Below are 13,799 nucleotides of genomic sequence, written 5' to 3'. Positions count from 1 at the left end.
TTGGTCCATCCATCCTCAACACACACCCGAAACAGACTGTCTGAATCTTAACGCACATGTCCAGGAGGACGTCCGGCACAAGTGGATCTTAATCTTACCTCGGAGTAAAGAGCCCGGATCCCACTTAGGACCTCTGACGACTGACACCAAAACATGGCTTTAAAGTCATCGGACCAGTTTTGGCAAAACTGGTAAATGGTAAAGATAGGAAAGTGGATCCTCTACCGTTCAAGTTTTGGATGGAGCGGGCTGGCAAAATCTTGATCGCCCAATATTGCAAGCAATCAATGGTTTGGATTTGCTCAGAAATTCTTCGCGAGAAAAAAACTAGAAGAGTTTGTGAGCAGGTTTGAACTATTGATTTTCTTAATATGTCCTAGATTAGGATTATTTCCTCCGGTCCAAGTAGACCGGCAAGGATTTGAACCCAAAAAAAAAGTATTGTAGGAAGGAAAAAATGAATTATCAATGCAGCGTTCTCGGACAAGTTTACGTGCACCTTGGACTATCCCTAAAATCTCTAAAAATTGCTGGCAAAAAAGAAAAATCAAAACTGAGACATTAAGAGGAAAATAAACATAAACCTCTAGGCTCTAAGTATAGCACGACAAAGCATTCTTCGGGAGCATTGAGAGTCTCATTTTTTGGTTAGAATCTCCACAGTATTGTCTCTCGTAGATTCTCTAATCGAAATACGCGAAAACTCCATTCAATTCTCGATGGAAACGGTACCATGCTTCCACTTTCACCAAAAAGTAGTCATCAATCATATTGGGTCGTAGAAGTGGGAGAGGCATGCTTGTTACCACAAACAATATACCAGTAGTAGCATGATAATAAAGGAATCATGAATGCCATTATAGGTGGAGAGTGTTAATTGCTTTGCTTAAACGGAACCAAAACCGGTTTTACCTTTTGGGTACAGCCAAACAGATTCCAACACAGGCAAAGTCAAGTCAAGTCAAGTCAAGTGGATTCCAGTCACACACCGGCTTCGTGATTTGTGTACGGTGAGGGACATCGGATCTCTGGTACTACCTTCCTCTCTGCTTGCCACTTGGCGTTGCCCTCCCTCTTGACTTTTCTAAATTCGGGTTTCCCCAACGCCGTTGTCTGGACGCAGAAATTCCAACCTTACCTTTTTTGCTTGCTTGCTTGCCGGTTGGAATTGGGCTTCACGGTACTCCATCCGTCTTATTTTGTTGTACTTTTTTTTTTTACATTTTAAAAAATTATTTATATCTCTTAATTTATAATATTCTATATATTCAATATGAATTTTTTTTGATAAATCTCAATTAATTCTTTTAGACAGTTTTTGAAATTATAAAAAAATTATAGAATGTGAGATATAGATAATTTTTTATAAGGTGTCAAAAAGGAAATAAGCACAACAAAGTGGGATGAATAGAGCATTTTCGAATTTAATTTCCAGGTTAATAAATGTGTGCAATTCGGTCCCTACGGTACTACACTCCATAAAACTTTAATGCATACAAATTTTACTACTACCTATTTGATCCAACTCATTCTGATAGCCGTTGTGTCATTTATGGAGTGAATTGTTCACACAAAACATTTAACTTCATTGGACAACGATAACAAAAATGATCAAATTACACTTAAGTTAAAAATACATTTCTTTATTTTGTGATATTAACGTGGTTATTACTGTCGACGACAAAGATAGTTTTTGACATGAGTGACTATTTGACGGGATGGGGCCGATGCGAGCCGTCCACGGTCCGCCGAGCATTAGACGGTTCAAATTTATATGCGATTTGTATGTGCTCAGATTCGATTCGAGCCGTCTGTATCAAGATGAACGACTAATTGACCGCTCTGCACCCGCTCGATAAGGAATTGCTCGGCAGCATCCCGGGCAGTTGACGAGTTCTTCGAATATATATGAGTCTCATCGAGCTCTATAAAAGGTCAAGGCAGAAGAAGAAAACCTCGGATGAATCTGGGACCTATCAAAGCTCAGCCATTTAAAATAGGGAAGTAGGGATATGATAAATTACACTTAGCTCCATGTTTTCTTTGAAGTTTTAGTTTGACCTTTTTATTTCCAATTATGACAGTCAACTTCTTACACTTTAACTTATGTTGCAGTACGCCCCGTTCCGTTTTCTTTCTAAACCTTCTTTTTGAAAAAGAAGGTAATTTCAAATTCAAATATAACGAAAATAAAAAAAAATATTTCAATTTTTTTTGCACCGTTTAAAAAATCTCAATGAAATTTATCAAACAAGATCTATATTGGTAGAAAAATTATTTGCGTAAATACATAATTTTTTAGCTTGAAATTACTTTCATTTTCTAAAAGTTCTTATTTTAAAAAACTGGAATAGCCCTTAGCATTTCATTGACTTGACTACCCACTCCGTCACAATGATCCCATTGTGACGAGCCTTGCCAACATTGAGTTAAAAACCAATACTCCCTCTATCCTCATTCTTTTGTTCTTTGTTCTATTTTAACCGGATAAAAAAAATTAATTATAACTTTTAATTGGTAATACTATTTATATGCATTATGGATATTGTTTGATAGATCTCAATGAATTTTTTTAAACGATATTTTCAAAATCACCTAAAAAATTATAGATTGGAAGATATAATCTATTGAAAAGTGGCACAGACTCTTAAAAGGGACTAAAAAATGGGGACAGAGGGAGTATTTTCTAATGAATTATTGTTATAACTTTCTATATCATGTAAAAAATTTAATCGAGATCCCTTGAACAATTAAAAAATTCAAAAACTATAATTTATCCAAAAATTGACATGTATCTTCAAAAGGTACCGGCAATGAAGGACTAATAGAGTGTCGACGAGACTCGCAAGAATTTTCACGTGTCGCACACATGCCATCCATTAATAAATATAGAAGGACAAAAATAAAACTTTAATAAATGGAAATTGATATTCACACTTCTTTTTTGTTATCAACACTCTATTTTTTGTCTTTTAGCAAAAAAATACATACAATTTCAACAATAAAAAGCAAAAAAAAAGGTATTGTGGATAAAAAAATAATGAGTGTAGATATCAATTCCCATGATAAATTTGCAAAAGACTATAAGGAGATTTTGCCAAAGTGTTGTGGATGGAGATAACGGTGTTGTAGGTTTGGATTAATAAGTCAATTGACTTATTTTTTTGTTTTTATTTAAATTTTTTGCATTTGTTTATTTTGCGTTAAATTTTTGTGGCTTATTGATTCGTCAAAAGGAATAGGAAAAGTAAAAAAAATATGATCAAAATTCTTAATTGTTTGAATAAAAATAAAAATAAGTCAATAAGAAAACTTTTTTTTACTTATTCTTGTTTGTTTGAAAAAAATTAGGACTTTCGATAAAAAAAATATTTTTCTGATTCTTCTCGCCGAGACGAATCAATAAACCACAAAATTTTTACACAAAACTAACAAATGTGGAAAAAAATTGAATAAAAACAAAAAATAAGTTACTGTAGTACTATTCTACTTTTAAAGCCAAATGCTGCCTCCAATGAAAGTAGACAGGGCCAAAGTGAGATTTCGATGAAATGCAGGGTAAGACTTCTTTATGTCGCGTCCAGGTTAGGCTAACATGCGCCATCGCACGCATTTAATTTGCCCCAAAATTCCCCCAAACCACGCCGTCACACGCACGAAAACAAGGTGCGCAGGTTCGCCCAAAGCGTACACCCCCAGCGCACTTTATCACAACCTCGTCTCCAGAACAGATCGTCCATCCAACACGCCTCTTGTCCAAATCCATCACCAGCCCACGTACGTCCCTCGCAAATCACCCCACACCCATCTCTCTAAAATCGATTCTCTCTCCCAATCTTCACAGGTCCGTTTCTCAGCTGCACAGATAGATACATATGTACATACATGTATACATCGCGTTTTTCTTTTTTACTACAATGTAATTGCGGCCAGTCATTCGGCGTTGGCGTGATTTGGGTTGCGCTGTGGTGAATGCAGGTGGGTACGGGGGATACGGACGTGGATTTCACGTGCGTTGCTGGGTGGTTCTAACATGCAGCTTTGGTACGTGGGTTGAGCTCCGGACGAGGGCTGAGAGGTTGGAGAGAGAGAGGGAGTTAGTGAGTTAGAGAGAGAGAGAGAGAGAGAGTAAAGGGGGGTGGGGAGATGTCGAATCAGGTGGTGAAAATAAGGAGAGAGACGATTGCGGCATGCATGACATGCCCGCTGTGCAACAAGCTCTTCAGAGACGCCACCACCATATCTGAATGTCTTCATACGTGTGAGTCTCGACTCTTTTACTCATAATCTCTTTTTCATTCAGCATTCTTTGGTTTCTTGTGTTTGCTATAATCTTCGAGCTACTGCTGGTGGAGTTGAGCTTTTCTAATTACTACTAACTGCTTAATTGTTTTTCTTACCTTGGTTCCTTTGTGTTATGTTACTGTGTCATTGTTGTTATGGTTTGTTTGGTTCGATTCAGATTGTTCTTGGATAAATCTTTTTGATCTGGGTACTTTGATTATGGCGTTGTCTCATACGGGCTTTTTGCTAATTTTGGTAATTGCGCTTATCTATTTCTACAGAGAAGTAATTAGAAGGGGTTAGTGAAAGGATAAGGTGTAATTCATATCAGTTCAGGTGACTAAGTAGATAAAGTGAAATCATTTGTTGGATCCTACAAGACTTGGAAAGCTGCTTTGTGGAAATAATGCTGCACAATCCAGAAAATTACGTTTTCAGGCATTGATGGGTCATTCCTCCTCCTCCTCCTCCTCCTCCTACTCCTAGATTGGAATTGATGTCTAATGATGAGTTGGAAGCCATTCTTCGTTTGCTTTTAGTAACGTTTTGGAATAGAGCTATGAGTAAAGTGAATTGTGGAAGAACATTAGCTATTGGACAGTGATCATATGATTGAAAACTACCCTTCTCGTTTTGTGATCTCTTTCTATTTATTGGTGAATGTAGATTGTTTAAATTCCTTTGTTCATCTTGTTTTTCTGAACGTGACAATTTATCTGTATCCATTTTTGACTAAGGACTCTCAACTCCAGAGATGTTAATTTGATAGTCTTGTCTTTTGGATTTTGTTCAGTTTGCAGGAAATGCATACATAAGAAGATCTCGGATGAAGAATTGGAATGCTGTCCAGTATGCGATGTCGATTTAGGCTCTGTGCCATTGGATAAGCTGAGGTAAGATATTTCTACTTGCTTGTTCGCTCCGTTCTCTCTATCTCATTAATATAAGCACTGTATCATGCAAAAAGGGCTTTGTATTTCCAAGTAAGCGTCCTACTGGATGGGGCACATGAGATGCTCAAATTGCAAATAGCATTGCAGCGGGGGATTGATCATAGCGATACTTTTCACCCATGAGGAGATCCAAGTCTATACCTTGGATTGACAATGTTCACCATAGTTTGGGTCATCAAGCAATAATTTATTCAGGTGCGGTATAGCCTATAGGAGTCTACAGTGGGCTGGTAAGTTGTTTTGTACCATTTTGGTTTCCAAACTTTGGTGGGTGACGTGGGTCACATATGACATCTGATGACCTTGGTATTTGAGGGAAACCATGGAATATGAGATCCATGAGCTCGCATAAGCTCATGCATGTTTCACATTTTGCATTCTTATTGGTCTACGAAAATGCTAAAAATACATCTCTATATTTGGTTTGTAATGAATAAGTTAATTCACTAATGTGATGATGCCATTATGGGGCCATAGCTTTAGTAGCATTTTATTCATTTTTTATTAATGGAAATAATGAGATAATGAGGTCAGAATCTAGACAAACACATTTCTTTCATGAGAACTTGTAACAGTTCTCTAATGTATTCACATTCTTCCTTTTTAGCATACCCTTCACTTCATAGCATGGGTATATTGCGCTAAATGAAGTTTAAGTAATCAGTCACTTTTGGTACCATATCCCTGGATTGCCTGGTGTTTTTTTCTTTTCAAGTGGATCTTGTTTTCCCCCCTTGTCCTCTCCTCTCTCTCCCTCCCAATATCCCACACAATAGTTTCCGTGGAGAAAGACCATGGAAATGAGATTAGAGTTAGCATTTTGGAAAACTACTGATGCTGCTCTTGGTTATCAGGCCAGACCACAACTTGCAAGATGTAAGAGCCAGGATCTTCCCCTTCAAAAAAAGAAAGGTGGAAGCACCTGAAGTTACACCTTCTGTTACATTACCAGTGAGAAGAAAGGAGAGATCACTCTCATCATTGGTGGTCAGTACTCCAAGAGTTTCGTCACAGAATGCTATGACGGGAAGGAGGTCAAAAGCTGTTGCAAGGAAGACATCTGCTTTACGAGGTTCCCGTTTTCCCATTGAGAAACCAGTTAAGAAAGAGGAAGATTCTGAGGAAGATCGTGCAGAAAGCTCTAGCTCACGGGAGACTCAAAACAGATTAACTCAGAATATAAGGCAGGTAAGGAGGCTAGTGGTGGCGCCACATTCATCGATTGGTATTTAACAGATTACTCTGGACTTTTGTGTGTTTTCGAGTGTGTAGTTCTGTGAATATAGATCCATATGTTTGATGAGTGCACTCTAAAGATGAACACCCTAGGTACTCTATTCTATTCTAATTTGAACACCTATTCCAAGCTCACTTATTTATTATTTATCAATTTGACTTAATCTGAATTTGTATGGACCAAATTAACTTGGTTTGAACATCAGTAACGCTATGGGGTTACATTTGGCCACGTGATTAGGAACTGTTTGATATGATTAATGGCATTATTTAATGGAGCCAAAATTCATATGTGATTGGCGTGCAAAGCAGCCACATCAGATACACAAATGGGGTTATCATAGCATCATTATATGAATAGATGTATGAATTTGTTTAGACAATGTTGATTCCTGAAATAATTCACTTATATCTGTGTCTAATGTTAGGCTGAAAAAACATCAATTAAAGTGTTTTTGTTTGAAAAGTTGAAGTTAGTCTTATAAACCCATCTTTCATGTAAATTCTAAAGTTTAATGTTTGAGAAAAAAATATGGAGCTGCCATTAAAGTAGGATGTTAAAGCATCCAACTCAAAATTGGCGATGAGTGGAGAGGCCGCCCAGGCTCATATACTAGTTTTTTAAGGAGATAATTAACCAATGTGGAACAAACTCACTCCCCCTCACGTGCGACCCCCGACGTATGTGGAGAGGTAAACAAATGATCCATAACACATGGATCACCACAAACAACAGTGCATTTATGGCACAAACAAGGGGAACACATTCTCCAAAACCTAGCTCTGACACCATGTTAAAACATCCTACTCAAAACCAATTGACATTGAGCAGAAAGGCTGCTCAAGCTCATATACTAGTTTTTGGAGGAGATAATTAAACGATGTGTGACGAACTCCAACAAAGGCCACCATGGTTTTTGGTTTCATGCAATGAGCACTCTTTTTTTAGGCAACCAGTGCTTTTTTGTTAACAGCGGCATGATTATGGTGGTATATATGATCACATCATGAAAGGTTTTGATGATCAATTTTATGACTCGTGCAGAATTCTTGTAATGCTGAAACGTCCAGCCGCCAGGAGCCTGAAAAAGGAGCAGAAAATGGTGCTGAAATAAGGGAAGGGAAAGTTGATCTTTGGAGACCTTTAAATTTTTTGGTGGAAGTTGCAAATAGGTCCAAGTCTTTGAAGTATAATACTTCACAAGGGTCTGCTTCTAAATCAGAACCTCAGCATACCTCTAACAACAGTGACGGGCATATCCGCAAAACAAAAGTTAAGGAACATGGAACCAAATCCAAAGTCCATGAAGAAAAGGATAGCACAGATCCTGTCTCTCCCGATTCAGTCAAACCTAAAAAGTTGCGGAGAATTCGTCCTAAGAAAGCAACTACTTCTGGGGAATTAGGCATTTCACCCCAAGCCGTGCTAGATGCTGCTTGTGCTAAAGGGGAAAGAAGAATTGGTCCAATTTGGTTCTCTCTAGTGGCTTCTGAAGACCAGTAAGAATCTACTTTAGCAGCTTAGCGCTTGATTATAGTTTTGGCTATTTTAGGGGAACTTAATATTATTGCTAACTGTTTTGTTTGCCTTCTTCACTTCATTGATATTTGATCTTCTATACATTGTTCAGGGAAGGCCACTCACCCCTGCCTCAAATATCTGCAAGTTACTTGAGAATAAAGTGAGTTCCTTTTTTCTCATGCACCCCTACTAAAACTACTGTTTATTGGTTTTGCTTAATTATTTTATTTGTTTTCTTCAATTTTCCATAATGCATAACACCATGAATTTCTTGAAATTACACATGTTCAGGGTTTTTTTTGGATATGATTCCTTGTCTGTTACTAAGCTGAGAAACTATATAATACCTCTGGATGGATAAGATCCTCTATGAAGCGTCTGACATGAAGGGAATAATTGACACGCCATTTTGTCCACGCATCATTGGTTGCTGGTTGGAATATGACAGCATTTTGTCAGTTTTGTTTTGCCAGTTGGAAAACAAATTTTTACAGTTCTAAGTATTTAGGGACTAAATCGTAATGGCAACAAACTTGGGTATGATAAGGTGACTGGTTTTTATCACACTTGTATGTGTATATTACTTCCATATAAGAGAGTATTGTTGACATATTTATCCATATTCAACTGATGTTTTCTTTTCTTTTCCTTTTTGTCTGGTTGCTTTTGTTTTGTTTTGTTTTCACTCAAATGGTAGTTTGCGTAAGTCTGTTCCAGTTTTTGAAAATATTTCGGCTTGGTATGAGTAGATTTTTGGAGGTGCAACAGAAAGAGAATGGTCACCCTTTGACATGAAACTGTAAACCAGAAGGCTCTTAATAAATTACTGATTAAATCTGTGTCCACATCCATTCTTTCTTCTACTGGTTCAAAGCCTGAATGATTTTCCAGGGTCCAACAGTCCAACTCACACTGTTTTGAGCAAATTTAAATATTTCAGGAAGGACCCACTCAGCTGTATAGGGAGTCAAGCATGTATGTACCCAAGATGAGGAAAAGGGACTAGTTATTATATATTCACGATTCTAGCTTGAGTTCAGCTTCACTTCTATCTTTTCTTCTCTATCTAGCAGGCTTTTATCGTTACTTATATACCAATCTAGTATATACAATTTTGAGGGGTAAGATTAGATAGCACACCTGTTCTTTGTCATTTGGCATTGTTTTGCTCTGTCATGGTTCTTTCTGACATTACTCGTAAACTCTCCTTGTCATCTCCAGTATTTCTTTTATTTCAGCATTGCTTTTTTATCTCGTTTTTAAAGGGGCCTTGATCCCGAAGTGTTCTGTGGAAATCATCCTAGTGTCTGAGCTTTGAAGCTGTAAAAGAGTTCAAAACTTTGAGTATGCTGGATGTAGAATAAATATTGGGAGACTGTTGACTGTTGAGGAATAGTTGGAGAAATGCTCGCACTGGCAAGCGAACATATAAATAGTAGTGCTACTTAAGCTTCTATTAGTTCTATGTTGTTAGATTGCAACACATTGGACCCACATAGGAGTTAGGACAATAGTGTCCACATTGCGCTGCGCCCTCCACGGTTTTAAAACGTCACACTATGTAGGTTCAAACCTCGCATTTATGAGGCTCTTGAAATTTCACTCCAAATAACAGGGGTCATGTTCTTGGACATGGTAGTCAACTATACCTTATCTGATCAATCTTTGCCCTATGCCTTGAGAGGTCTAGTCTTTTGGATATGTATCACCACATTTCACCTTGGGTCACACGTCCTCATGTGGGACCCCGTATGTCAAGCTCCTCCAGTTTGTCCCCAGCGAGACATCCCAAGCAAGTCATATGGAGTCTGTCCTAACTCGGGCCCATGTGAACCTACCAAAGCAAGTCTCCATGTAAACCTGTTGAAGCACGTTTTGGTGGGACCTGCCCCTCCAGTTAGTGCCAGGTCTGATACCATTTGGAATGCCATACCCAGCAAGCCTCAAGTATAATACTCTCCTTTTCAGTTGCATCCACATGGCTTCAAACGGGGTATTCTACGAAAGACAGGTTCATGGACTTGGTAATTACCTTCACCTCAACTCATCCATCTTGGCGTTTGTGAAGTTTTGGGGTTTCCAGATCTAGGAACCACAAAAAATACATCTTTTTTATGACAAGGGAAGACCAATTACATGAATGGTTGGAAAGCTTGGTGCGAATTCGAACGCTTATCATGTAGGGGCTTGTGTTGTGAGGGCGGATCTTAAGCTTGCAAGGGACTAAGTCCTGCAGCAAGTCATTATGGTGGTAAACACAAGGTCAATTAAAATGCATGCAATTTGTGGCACCTATATCTATTATCATTGGTTGAAGGAACGGTCAGGTATGGTCTGTGATTTCATGTGAGGGGCAGCATGTGCCGATGTGATGGAATGTGGCAACAGATGCTTTGGCAGTACATGCTCTTACTGTCGATAAGTAATTGGTAGGATGGAAGCGGTACCTGACCTTACAACGTATAGTTCAACGAGAATGTAGTGTCTCTAAATTAATAGAGTCATCACCGATGATGCATGAGTTGACATCCTGTGCGCATTTAACCGCAATCCGAGGGAAGTGCACGTTTTTGTTTTTGTATTTTTTGAAAAGCATTGAGAACCTGCATTCTGCCTGGGATTCAGCTTTTTCAGTGGAATTTTGGAGTCTTGTGCTATTTTTCTCCGTTTGCTTCATATCAGCTGGTTGGAGTAAAACAGTTTTCAGGAGTACTGTAAATATCCAATAAAGCTTATAGTTACAGTACACTGGTAATTGCAAGGCAATGATGTGTTTTTTAAAAAAAAAAAAAAATTGAATGGGATGTTCTTTGTGAAATGAAAAGGGTTGGGATAGGAGACTCTGATTGGCTGGGATAGGAGACTCTGATTGGCCAATGACGTTCTTGCATTTCTTCTTGTTACAGGGATGGGAATGTACCTGTTTCTTTTATCCAAAAGTACCTGAAGAGGAAACTAGATCTTACATGTGAAGATGAGGTAAGTGGATCATGTTCCTGGTTTTTTCAATAGTATGTTCTTTATTAACCTAGCAAACTAATTGGACCCAGAGATGGTGAAGTTCTGTTTACCTGCTGACATGCTAATAATCTTTCTTGATTATGTTTCTTCATTTGGTTAGGTATTGTTTAGGGAAACCAGATAATATCTAACATGAATAGTTAGTTTGAGGTTGTGTACATGAACAACATCAACAAATTAGTGAAAGGAGAGCGTATTGTTATCAGTACTTTTAACTACTTCATTTTTGATTGGAAAATTTACAATCTTGACATGTGAATTGAGACAGGTTCATTCGTCGATTTGGCTATAAAAGTTGCTTGTTGTACTTGGCAATTCTAGCGCTAATGCACTAGGGTGTTGTTCCTTAGTCTCCCAGCAATTCATAGACTCATAGTGCCTGGTTCCCTGTTGATTGTGGGAACTTTCCCTGTCAACCCAATGGCAAATCCCTTGTATCACAAGAAGTGATTAGAAGATTGGTTTTACTGTTGTTGCATCTCTGCATATTATAGGATATTGTGCAGAGTTTCACACATTACAAGAAGTTGTGTCTATCTCTGCATATTATGAGGTAAGTTGTGGGTAAGTGATTAGAAGATTGTAAGTTGGGGGAGGAAAAAACTTGGACGGGTAGAAGGTGTCTATACTGTACTCTCACAGAGTTGCTGTCACCAAAGATTTATGTTAGTTCAGGTGATGTAGACATCATATTTGTGAAACAAATGGACCAGATAAAACTTATGCTGATGAAAAGTCTTTTCCGATAGTGAAGTCTCCATTTTCCTGAAAGCTTGTAACGAAAACTTAAATTTCTTGTCAAACTTGGACGACTTTATTTAGTTCTAGGAATAGTATATGGCCAATGTAGTTATCATTTATAGGCAACCTAAAAAATACCATGCATGGGATTCCGAAGCAATGTACATAACTACTCTGCAATACAGTATTTATGATTTTCTGTATTTCTTCTTATACAGCTCTCAGTCCCTCGCTTAGAAAAAGAGTGAAGCTTAAGATCTTTCAAGCTTCTTTGGCATTTTTCCAAAATTAATTCTTTTGAACCATTAGAGAATGTTGAACACAAAGTTTTGGTCATTTTGGTAGCTGAAAATGGACAGTCCAAGAGCCAAAAGCAGCATTTTGGTGTTTAACCTTCTATCCATCTCAACTTTCTGGAAACACTTTCCAAGGACCGCAAACCATTTCTGTGACTATTTTAACAGGAAAACCTTTGATTGTGATTGCATTGGTGTTTGTCAGTCAGAGGATAGTGCTCATTATTTCACATTTACCTAATTGTGCAGTTGCTTTTTTCCAGGTTGAGATTAAATGTTTTGGCCAATCAGTGGTCCCCACATTGCACCTGAATAATTTAGTCGATCTTTGGCTACAATCGGCTTCAACATCCGAAAGGGTGCCAGCATCAATTGGCTCATCGGCAAAGGATTTCGTGATGGTGTTGGCTTATGCTCGCAAGGTTATACCTTCATAAACAGTATTTTCTTCCATTCTTTGTTATGCTCCAAAATCCTCTATGACCTTGGGAATTCCATCAGAGGGATAGTTACACTTCCCTCGTTCTTGTATCCATAGTCCTGTTCAATATTTCGTTGTAAGTGAATTTCAAAGAGGTCCACTTCTTTTATATTTCACCGACAACTTGTTTGTAACATTGAGGTTTTCATTTCGACGAATTTGAATTTTCTCTCTTGTTATATGTGCTTATCATACCCAAATGAGTGCCTTTTTTTCCTGTTTGCTAGGTGTATTTGTCCCTCTTGATGTCTACCATTGATGTACGATTCTCAATGCATTTGTACCCTAGCTCTCTGAGCTTGTTTCTTTATTGTCGTTGTGTAAGCTCCGGAGGTGGTTGTCAGAGATTGTAAAAAATTGTTGTGTTATGGAGAGTTGACAATCTCCTTAGTCAACCACTCTGAAATTTTTTAAGCAGAAACATGGCTTGATTCCCTTCTTGTTGAACATGAAATGGTGCTTTTGACTCTCTCTCTCTCTCTCTCTCTCTCTCTCTCTCTCTGTGTGACGAGCGTGAAACCATCCGAGTAGGTTGCCTAGGAGATGTATGGGTTTGTTTGGAACTTGGGAAAAGAAAAGAAAGGGAAGAAAACATTAAAAAAATAAAATAAAATCCTCCTGTTTGTTTTAGAATAAAGAGAGAAAATAACAAAATAAACATTGAGCCAACAAAACCCTTTTTACACTTTTCTCATGCTTTTCTTAAGTATTTTCTCTGTTTGCATAGAAAGCAATATATTCTAGCATAGGTAGCTCTGATGAATGTCTTCTAGGCTTGGTGGTGGTGGTTGGGTGGGAGAGGGGAGTTGCTTTGCCTTCACTTTTTGAAGACCACGAGGTCACATCTTTATCAATAGAAGGGACGCCAGAAAAAATGTTTGTGAATTCTCTCTAGAATTAAAGAATAAGTAGCGGAACATGGGGCAACCTATCACTCATCAACAACTGGTTCTATGGTCAATCAACTTAACCGATCTGGAAGTGCCGAAGAAGGAAAATGAAAGACAGATGGAGATTGGAAGTAGCAAATGCCTCTTCCTTGCCAAGTCCCAATCTAGCCCCCACTTTGGTGCCCAGAGTTGAAGCTCCATGGCCGAGAGAAAGAAGGAGATTTACCGCATGCGACTTTTTTTTTTTTGGGTAATCAAACCATTTATTAGAAAGCTCAAACAAGAGGAGATCCTCAAGAGATACAAATCACTTAGGCATAAGCCTATGCAAGAAAAAACCCTCTTCTTTTTTGGGTAATCAAACCACTTATTAGA

The 13,799-nt window shown here is 38.1% G+C and overlaps 1 protein-coding gene across 3 annotated transcripts; it reads left to right on the top strand.

Annotated features, from left to right (window-relative positions):
- The first annotated feature begins 3,705 nt into the window (after positions 1–3,705).
- On the top strand, positions 3,706–12,713 carry LOC131321829 (E3 ubiquitin protein ligase DRIP2). 3 transcript variants are annotated; one of them, XM_058352803.1, is made up of 8 exons: positions 3,706–3,777; positions 3,979–4,261; positions 5,078–5,177; positions 6,092–6,425; positions 7,519–7,973; positions 8,105–8,155; positions 10,902–10,974; positions 12,317–12,713. In XM_058352803.1, exons 2-8 carry the CDS (start codon positions 4,147–4,149, stop codon positions 12,488–12,490), a joined length of 1,302 nt encoding a protein of 433 aa, XP_058208786.1. In that variant the 5' UTR covers positions 3,706–3,777; positions 3,979–4,146; the 3' UTR covers positions 12,491–12,713. The 3 variants fall into 3 exon arrangements, with proteins under 3 accessions (XP_058208786.1, XP_058208770.1, XP_058208776.1); XM_058352787.1 differs by having other exon boundaries at positions 3,706–3,844; XM_058352793.1 differs by having other exon boundaries at positions 3,712–3,877.
- Positions 12,714–13,799: the final 1,086 nt, after the last annotated feature.

The sequence above is a fragment of the Rhododendron vialii genome, chromosome 1a (genome assembly GCF_030253575.1).
Source record: "Rhododendron vialii isolate Sample 1 chromosome 1a, ASM3025357v1".
Lineage (NCBI taxonomy): Eukaryota > Viridiplantae > Streptophyta > Magnoliopsida > Ericales > Ericaceae > Rhododendron > Rhododendron vialii.
The sequence above is the reverse complement of the archived record's forward strand: the minus strand, read 5'-3'. Positions and strand labels throughout refer to the sequence as shown.